Genomic DNA, 9,109 nt, shown 5'->3' with positions numbered 1-9,109 from the left:
AGAACCGACGAATGAAGCAAAAGAAGCGCATAAAGGAAGGTCTGGTGCCACCAGAAGTGCAAAGCCAATCACCGAAACATTCCTCTATGCTTACGGTCAACGAATCTTCCACGCCAAATACTTCGTCTGCTGGAGCATCTGGATCCACCATCACATCTTCCCTTAATGAAAGCAGCGAAAATAGCCGAGAATCAACGACCATTTAGGCGGGATTTTCAATTGTTGGTTGATCGTGGAATCCGTCAATACTGTTCATTGGGCACAATCATGAAATCGATGTCTCAGACGCCTTGAGTAGTTATCACCTTTTCTTCCAAAGTATTTCTGCTAATCAGACAGTGGCAGACATTAACTTAAGCCACTTTATTCTGGATGAGGACTTGGAAAATGAGGATCCAAGTTGCAACAGGAATTTTCTATGACAACTACTGTTGGCAATCGGAGATATCTGAACGATAAATCACTACGAAGCGCAGTGAACTGGAAAGCGGATAACATATTGTTGCACTATTCAGTAAGATTAACAAAATGCTAGTCTTTCGAAACATAAGATTGATGAACGAATAAAACCTCGATGCGATTCCTTTCTGACGCAACGCTAACGACGCAAATGTAATATCATATTACATTATATTTAATGATGTCATTTGATTCTGCAAGTCCCAATGTTCCTCTTTAGTAGATATTAGAATACCAAAATGATTCCATATGGACAATGGATTCCCAAAACCGCGCACCAGCATTGTTTCTGTGACCACTTGCAGAATAAATGCCCACCATTCTGTCCATAGATGTAACCATAAAGCAAACGGTCGGAGGGATCGTACATTTACTCCTTTTCGATTTTAAAATGTTAGATACGAAGTTTGGCATGCAGTGTAAAAATTGTATGTAAACCGTTACTATGCACTGGTTAAATCAAAATTTGAAATAAAATAATGAATACAACAATTATCAAACTTGTAATTTAAGATGATTCCTATCGAATACAAAGATCACTTGTAAGTTAATTGGACACAACAAATATATTTTAGAAAAAATAATCGGCTTCATGTAGTATTAAAGAAAAACATTATCACGGACTATTTCATTTCGCAGTTTTCGAGAAAGCTACGACCCTCATGTTGTTTTGTGTACCTATTTACTACATACCTGCAAGCCCGGCATACTTCATTTTGCCCAAGAATAAAGGATGAATGGCAGGATGGTTGATATGTTCTTCTCTGTGGTAATTAATTTATTCATTAATTCATCGTATTGACCACTGACTCGGCGAACTTTCTTCCACCGTTTTCTTAACTGTTGGATGTGAAATTTTCAAACAATTGCATGGTCTGAAACGTTTTGTTTAATAATTCCGAAGTGAAACTCTTTACGGCAAACTTAAATAAATGTACGTCGCCGGCAGAATAGTCAAACGACCAATGTTACCTGCATCACGTAAACGGATTTAGTCATCAGGACGCAGCTTTCCTTGGTTCCTTATGAATGTTAACAGCCATTGTATTTTTAACCAGCCTTAGCAAGAGATTCAGGAGTTTCGTCAGCAAGCAATAAATGCAATGGCACAGGTGACTGAGTTAACAATGGTTATTTCACTTTGCGATTAAGGTACCACAATCCAGGCTTTACCCTGGAAAACTTCAATACACAGCAGCACTTACAAACAACATTCATTATGCCAATGCTAATGCAAGGATGCGGACTGCAATCAATGCTGGAATCCGTCATCGAAACGCTGCAAGATCCAAATCAGCACATGACGCATCTCCTCTTGTGCGTCGGAAATGGTCTATTTCTGGATGTACGGTGTTGGATGAATGATTTGTAAGTTTTTTCATGAATGAAACCGAGCTGTTTCACGGGCTGACTTGCTTTGACCACGTGACTGAGGCAAAAAGAAGTTAAGAGCGATTTTTTGTTCATCTTCAGCACTTACATTGAGACACATTATTTCAAAATGTCGACTTTCTCTTGAAAGATTTGATTTTCGTGGTCACGGCATGTGCAATTTTATTTTATGTGTTTAGTTCAATTTATTTGTTGTTTGCTTTTCAACTGATACCTAAGTTACTGGCCATTTGCCATGCTTAAGCTATAAGTGCACAACGGTATGGCAACTTTCTTTTATATATATAGAAAAAGATTGTTTGTTTCACTACATTTCAAATGTAGCAACCAACGCTTAAACCTAACTTATCCTGCTCATCGTCCCAAGTATTCAGAAAACAAGAGCTGATAAGAGACAGTGCTTGTACTTGTTACGAATGTGTGAAACGCCTACTGCTTTCGATGCAGTAAATGAGTTATTATATTATTATTAGCAAGAAGCTGCTTCGCTCATGAAGCATCAAAAATCAAACTCGTGTCTGAATCTTGTGGATTATATCATTTTTTTGGTTTTCCATACATTTTTCAATGTGGCAAGTCTTCTAAAACGAGCGAACGGTTGGCTTGGCGTTTATTCCGTTTTACGTGGGTTTTACTCACCACGTAGCGGCTAGTCCGGCCTGCGGGGCGGCGGAAGGTCCTCAGACCAATGTCCAGCGGGATGGTGTTCGTCCTTCTGGCGTGAGGAGGTTCCTTAGAGCCGGTCGATCTCCGTCTGACTTTGGGGCTCTTTGTATACGAAAAACTGCCCTTGAAATCCAAAATGGGCCTTACCGTACTCCGCATCCAGGATGCGCGGTCTCTCTGGTATGGCCAAAGTATGGTGAAAGGGTTTAGAATCCTTTTTGTTGTTCCAGGGCCTTTTTGGGGATCTTACTACATCATCCCCCCCCCCCCCCCTACCCCCCACCCCTTGGGATGACCAAATGGGCAAAAAAATGGTTAAATATGGTTAAAAATATGGTTAAAGATGCGGCAACAACTGCAGCTGGAAGTGGCCGGCGGTGAAGGAGAGTACGAGAACGTGACGATCATGAAGGTTGATGAGAATCGGAACTAAGAGAATGGGGCCGTGCCGTACGGTTCGTACGAAAACTGAGAACGGGCCGCTAGCCGGCGTCGGTTGTCCGTGACAGAGAAGGACGGAGAACCGGAGGAGGCCAGTTCTGGAGGTGTGTACGAACAGATGGATCTGAAGGCATAGAGTCCATCGCGTCCATTGCCAAGACAGGGCTCAACCGAGGCCATCGTAGCCTGCTGCGGATCTGCTGCCACGGTTGATCGATTTCCATCCTAAAGTGTTCGTTCCGTTGAAGACACTCGACGAAGGAATGGACATCACCGAAGGTGGCCAGACGACGGTTCGATGGTGTGTCACTGGCGGAGCAGACCACACCGGAACCGGAGATGATCGTTCGGAAGTGTATCAAGATCATGACGATGGTGGGACGTCGATCGCGGATGTCGGAGGATAATGACGATCGGAGCAGTGTGCTGTCTCGGGAGGCCACAACGCCGGGAACAGCGGTTCTCAGTAGCGATCTGTTCAGCGATGAGGAAGGTGTGAAGCTAGGACCACCGGAGATATTGTCCATACTTTAACTTCCCCTGAACTTTAATTAGGAGTTTTCTTCGTTGTAACATCAGCAGCATGGGTAGGTACCCAGTGTGCAATGAGAAGACCCCTCCGTCTGCGACGCAGCGAGAGGAAGGCTGAGGAGGTTGAAAACGAAACCCCCGCTGCCTGCGACGGGGTCGAGGAAGGGGCAAACGCGACGCTCACTATGGAACCGCTCGTTGGCAGCAGGGGAAAGAGCGGAATAAACCCGGAAGAAAAAGAAAAGTTCTTGAATACAGCCCGGAACACGCCACCACGCATCATACCAATGCCCGACACCACGGCGCGCATCAGAACGTGTCGAAGTGTTTATGTGCAAAATAGAAAATGGAATAGAAAAGACACGTGGCTTACTGAAACACACACAAATGGATTTTAATGCGCCATGATGGCGTCAGGAGAAAAGAAAGAAAGGGGGCGTGGGAAGAAAGGGGAGGGAGGAGAAACACGACGAACGGCACGAAGGTCACGTTCGGATTTCCGAAGTTGATCTTATTTCCTACGGGCCCCTTGAGCGTAGGTTGAACTTTCCGAAGACCGATTGTATTGAATCGTTGTTTGAAAAGATCAACCTACGGTGTTCAAAAGATCAATTCTCTATAGTGAGATTTTTTGGGATTTCTATAGTGAGAATTCTTCTCACTGCTCACTGAGTGGGATCAGCCTTCCTCTCCCTCCGTCGCAGGCGGAAGGGTCTTCTCACTGTTTACTGGGTGCTTACGTCAGTCGAGCTTGGTACAGTGATGATCGATAAAATATGCGCATTTTGTTTTAAAAAAGGTATAATTTTCATAAAAAATAAAAATTAGAAGCGAAAAACGGACTACAACCTGTGCCGTTGTGGACTTTTCCCTGTCGGGGGTGGCGTATCAATAAATTACTTAATTTAAGCCACTTATTTGTTTCGCAAGGCGCCGGAATTATTTCTGGGTAGTTTGTGTACTATTTGTCGGCCGTTCCAGCTAGTTTTGAAGATGTCGCGAGTTTTGGTTGGTGTGAAGCGTGTGATTGACTACGCGGTCAAGGTAAGGACACGAGAACCTGCCTGGAAGGTGCACTTAGCAACCGCAACGGATGGAGATAACGAGCCGGAAGATTCTTGGCCGGCGTTACACAACAGCTTCCTGATGGTACTTTTCGACCTTTTCTAGATTCGCGTCAAGCCGGACAAATCCGGAGTGGTTACCGAAGGCGTGAAGCACTCCATGAACCCCTTCGATGAAATCGCCGTCGAGGAAGCAGTGAAGTTGAAGGAAAAGAAAATTGCCTCCGAGGTGGTGGCCGTTTCTGTTGGGCCTGCCCAGGCGCAGGAAGTTCTGCGAACAGCGCTGGCCATGGGGGCCGATCGGGGCATTCACATCGAGGTTACGGGCAAGGATTACGATCTTCTGCAACCGATTCACGTATCGAAGATTCTCGCTAAGCTTGCCCAGGATGAAAAGGCAGATCTGGTGATACTTGGCAAGCAGGCCATCGATGATGACTGCAACCAGACCGCCCAGATGACGGCAGCGCTGCTCGATTGGCCACAGGCCGCTTTCGCCTCGAAAGTCGATAAGGAAGGAGACACGCTGACCGTCGTCCGCGAGGTTGATGGTGGACTCGAAACGATTAAGGCCAAATTGCCGGCAGTAATCAGTGCAGATTTGCGGCTAAATACTCCGCGCTACGCAACGTTACCGAACATCATGAAGGCCAAGAAAAAGCCCATCAAAAAGGTGGCTCCGAAGGATCTAGGGGTCGATACTGCGCCTCGCATCGAGATTGTTTCCGTGGAGGATCCCCCGGTTCGACAGGCTGGATCGGTTGTGCCGGATGTCGACACGCTGCTAGCTAAGCTGCGCGATGGAGGACATATCAAGTAGAGTGAAATGGACAGCCGGAAGTAATCTAAAGGGTTTTGAGGGAAACCCATATTCCAAGGCGGCGAGTGTGCAACCGAAATTAGAGCAAAGCTTACTGCGTGGATCGGAACTGTTGGAATTTGTTACAATCTATGCAATTTGTTTTGGAAATATATACAATAAAAAGACATGTAGAAAGTGTTGCTTATTTTAAACGGTTTTGACCAGCCATTTCTTTCCAATTCAATACGCAAATAGCTTAGTTTTGATACACGTGTTTCGGCAATCGTCATCTCATCGTCTCTGCTCAAATAATTATAATAAGTAATAAATAAATCGTTTCAATAGCACGGTCACGATGCGCCGTCGGAAATGCTGGCAGGTGCACATTCGACCAGCGTTGACTAATTGATCGCCACCCATGTTTCGTTGGCGTAATTTTGGGTCGGAGTCCATTGCACATATTTGATATTTGAACGAAATGGCCGTAGCGTACGCCGGCTACATTCGCCGGCTAATGCAAACTTAACTAAGTCATCGGTTGTTAAGAGATCTTTGAATAAGGCCTATTTCGTTAAAACTAGGGCTCTTTTTAAAGCGACTATGTACGGAGTAAAAAGAAAACCAGTGGGAATCCCGTTATCGTAGTAGGTAATGATCAGCAGATCAGTTCTGCTCGGACAATATCCGTCCGTAATAGAATTGCTCCTGAAGGGAAACACCTGGATTGCTAACTTTCACATTCTCCCCGTTGTCCATCTCCGCCTCCTCCTCGAAATGACCGTCCTGGTCCTCGTCGTCGTCGTCTTCTTCTTCGTCGTCATCGTCGTCATCGTCCTCATCGTCCTCATCGTCTTCGTCGTCATCGTCATCGTTGTCATTGTCGTCAACGTCGTGGCCAGCACCATCCTCAACAATATCCCTATTCGTAGGAATGGATCCCGTGTTCAGTTGGGTATTATCGCGATTGATAACATACGCGGAAGCAGAATCTGAAGCCAAACCTAAACCATTACAATCTTTCGCACTTTTCGTTTGCGATGGGCTGACATTGGAGTTTGCCTTCTTTTCTAATCTATCGCTATCGTGATCAGGCTTACGATGGACAACGCCATTGGCATTCTCCGGGTCCTGTTCATCGTTCTCTCGTGCATCGCTTGGATGCATCTGCTTCATATGGTTGCAATAACGACCGCGCACCGTGAATGTTTTTCCGCACTGGTCACACTCGTGTATCTTTCTGCGCCTCTTCTTTCCGGCCCCTGACCCTGATCTGCCCGTTCTGCTGGACTGCTGCGAGCCAGTAGTGACGGTATCAGGTCGCAGTTCTGGAGGTAAATGCAGGATTTCATGGGTTCTTAGCGACGATCGCTGTGAAAAGCATTTTCCGCACGTTGGACAAGGATATGGCTTTTCTCCCGAGTGCACACGCTGGTGGATACGTAGATTTGTCGCGGTTGTGAACGTTTTGTTACATTCTTGGCATGCATGTGGTTTGACTTCAGCGTGGCTGAGCATATGCTGTCGGAGCCTCGTTTCTTGCGCGTAGGATTTGCTGCACTTTGTGCAAGCGAACGGCCGATCCGTGCAGTGCATATTTCGACGGTGCGTGTTCAACATCGACTGAGTGTTGAAGGACTTGGTGCAGTCGTTGCATGGGAATGGCCTTTCAGTGTTATGCGATAGGAGATGCGTTTTGAGGGAGGACTTTTGGGTAAAGCGCTTACCACACGACTCACACGCAAATGGCTTTTCGTCCAGATGCGTATGCTTATGGTTGTTGAGGTTCGAGAGTGTCGCGTATGACTTTGGACACATATCGCACTGAAACGGTCGAACGTCCGTGTGGGCCGATATATAGTGCGTTTTTAGGGTCTGCGACTGAGCAAAGCACTTATCGCACTTATCACATTTGTACGGCTTCAGCCCCTGGTGGATACGCATATGCACTGTTAGATTGCTGACATTGCTGAACGCCTTCAGGCACACCTGACACGGATAGGGCTTCTCCTGGCTGTGCACCCTTTCGTGCATCTTTTTACTCGAATGCTGGGAAAAACGTTTGTCACAGTAGCTGCAGGCGTACGGTTTTTCTTGGGTGTGGGTACGCAGATGCACCTTGTAGTTACCCGCACTCGTGTACTGCTGTTTGCAAATCTCACACTCGAATGGTTTCACATTGAAATGCAGCCGTTTGTGCGTATTCAAACTTGAAGCCTGGGTGAAGCTCTTGAAGCAAATATCGCAAGCGTAAGGTTTTTCTCCGGTGTGGGTCCGGGTGTGGACTTTCAAATAGATTGCCTTCGAAAACCGTTTCTGGCACACAAGACAAACGTAGTTCTTTGTTTGCGGTCCCGTCGTCGAGCCATCGGTTCGTGATTTTTTACGCTTTCTTGGTTTCTTGGGCGATTCCTCGGTGACTACTGGTTGCTCTTCGATCGTGGCCAGTGGTTCGGCCAGCTGCAATGGCTCTAATTCATCCTCTGCTATCGATTTTTCATTCTCTATCACCGTTCCATTTACGTTATTGGTAACAACAGCAGCAGCATTCTCATCTTCCATTTCGCCGGCCTGCAATAGACTGCCTTCGGGAAGGTTCTGCATCAGCGGAGCCTCTAGATACGAACTGTACAGTGCTGCTGGCGTTTCGTGCTTAATGTTCGGTCGACCAACGTGCTCTTCTAACTTCAAACTTACGGCGGTTTCCGAGGAGCTCTCCTCGCTGCTGCTGCTGGTACTGCAGCTGGAACTAGTATCATCCGTATCTTCGCTACAGCAATCGTCCTCATCCTCGTCGTCCTCTTCACTTGATTCTTCACTGCTGTCTTCCTCATCATCCTCCTCGTCGGCAGCACTACTCTTGCCATCAGAGCTATCATCCTCCGACGACTCGTGGACATCACCGAGTGTCGTGCGGTACACCGTGGCTGCATCGCCACTGATATTCAGGGCAAATCCGTTGCTACCGTTCTGACTGGCGTTGGTTTCGGATGATCCGGTGAACATCATCTCTTTACTTTCGTCTTCGACGAGGTACTGTTGCGTGTCGGATAATCGTGTGTTCCCACGCTGCATCAGCATCTGGGAGCTGGCTGGAGGCTGAGCCCCAACGAACGGATCTGTCTCGCTGCCGTTGCTTGGCGGCTTGTTTTCGGTGAACGTGTGGCGTGAAACCGGATGTCCTCCGTTGGACTTTTTCAGGTCCTTCATCACCTTGTTGTACTTGCGAATGCATTTGCGGCAGATCGGTTCAACCCGCTCGTTCACCGGTGTAATCTGGAGCCAAGAAATAAAGGAAATCGTTCAGAAATCACGATCAAAAACCCTCCGGACCAGAGACTACCTTCACTTGAAAGACCGTTTCCAGCAGCCAAACGTTGGACTCATCGCACTGCACAAAGTCCAGGTTTTTGTGCAGCAGCTGGCACAATTTACAAAAGTGCACCATTTTGTGCGGTTCAAAACGTTCGAGATTTAGAGTTTTTTCCGGAAAAATGCGAGCTCAAAAAATCAATAATTCCACAGCAAATCAAAAATGCTTATGTCAATCGTATAAACAGGATCCAGGAGTCGAAACTTCCGAGAATCGAACCCCGGTATTTTCGACTCCTGAAACCGACCGTCGACTTCGCTACAGTGATGATCGATGAAATATGAGCATTTTCTTCAAAAATAAGCAAAATTTACACAAAAATTCAAAATTGGAAGTGTAAAATGAGCTACAACCCTGCGATATTGTTTTGTCTTTGAGGTTAGA

General features: G+C 46.4%; 3 protein-coding genes across 3 annotated transcripts in view; 2 read left to right on the top strand and 1 right to left on the bottom strand.

Moving 5' to 3' along the window:
- LOC125959313 (homeotic protein labial-like) overlaps window positions 1-907 on the top strand; it is a 10,328-nt gene extending 9,421 nt beyond the window's left edge. Inside the window, 1 exon segment of the mRNA XM_049692133.1 lies at window positions 1-907. This exon segment is cut by the window's left edge and continues 16 nt beyond it. Coding sequence (XP_049548090.1) covers window positions 1-206 — 206 coding nt within the window. The 3' untranslated portion in view covers window positions 207-907.
- A 3,423-nt stretch (window positions 908-4,330) lies between these two features.
- LOC125959695 (electron transfer flavoprotein subunit beta) lies at window positions 4,331-5,542 on the top strand. The gene is made up of 2 exons (XM_049692568.1): window positions 4,331-4,533; window positions 4,660-5,542. The coding sequence occupies exons 1-2, from the start codon at window positions 4,483-4,485 to the stop codon at window positions 5,371-5,373; spliced, it is 765 nt and encodes a 254-aa protein (XP_049548525.1). The 5' UTR covers window positions 4,331-4,482; the 3' UTR covers window positions 5,374-5,542.
- Window positions 5,543-5,562: 20 nt separating this feature from the next.
- Window positions 5,563-8,853, bottom strand: LOC125959673 (zinc finger protein 35-like). The gene is made up of 2 exons (XM_049692509.1): window positions 8,696-8,853; window positions 5,563-8,628 (listed from the first exon to the last, which is right to left on the bottom strand). Exons 1-2 carry the CDS (start codon window positions 8,798-8,800, stop codon window positions 6,019-6,021), a joined length of 2,715 nt encoding a protein of 904 aa, XP_049548466.1. The 5' UTR covers window positions 8,801-8,853; the 3' UTR covers window positions 5,563-6,018.
- Window positions 8,854-9,109: the final 256 nt, after the last annotated feature.

This window comes from Anopheles darlingi, chromosome 2 (genome assembly GCF_943734745.1).
Source record: "Anopheles darlingi chromosome 2, idAnoDarlMG_H_01, whole genome shotgun sequence".
Lineage (NCBI taxonomy): Eukaryota > Metazoa > Arthropoda > Insecta > Diptera > Culicidae > Anopheles > Anopheles darlingi.
Note: the sequence above shows the minus strand (reverse complement) of the source record. Positions and strands in the feature narration are given on the sequence as shown.

Bases quoted from the DNA above. Each gene is read 5' to 3' on its own strand.
- LOC125959695 (XM_049692568.1), top strand. From the start codon at position 4,483: ATGTCGCGAGTTTTGGTTGGTGTGAAGCGTGTGATTGACTACGCGGTC. The intron at 4,534-4,659 runs GTAAGGACACGA...GACCTTTTCTAG, and splicing joins TGATTGACTACGCGGTCAAG to ATTCGCGTCAAGCCGGACAA.
- LOC125959673 (XM_049692509.1), bottom strand. From the start codon at position 8,800: ATGGTGCACTTTTGTAAATTGTGCCAGCTGCTGCACAAAAACCTGGAC. The intron at 8,629-8,695 runs GTAGTCTCTGGT...TCTTGGCTCCAG, and splicing joins AAACGGTCTTTCAAGTGAAG to ATTACACCGGTGAACGAGCG.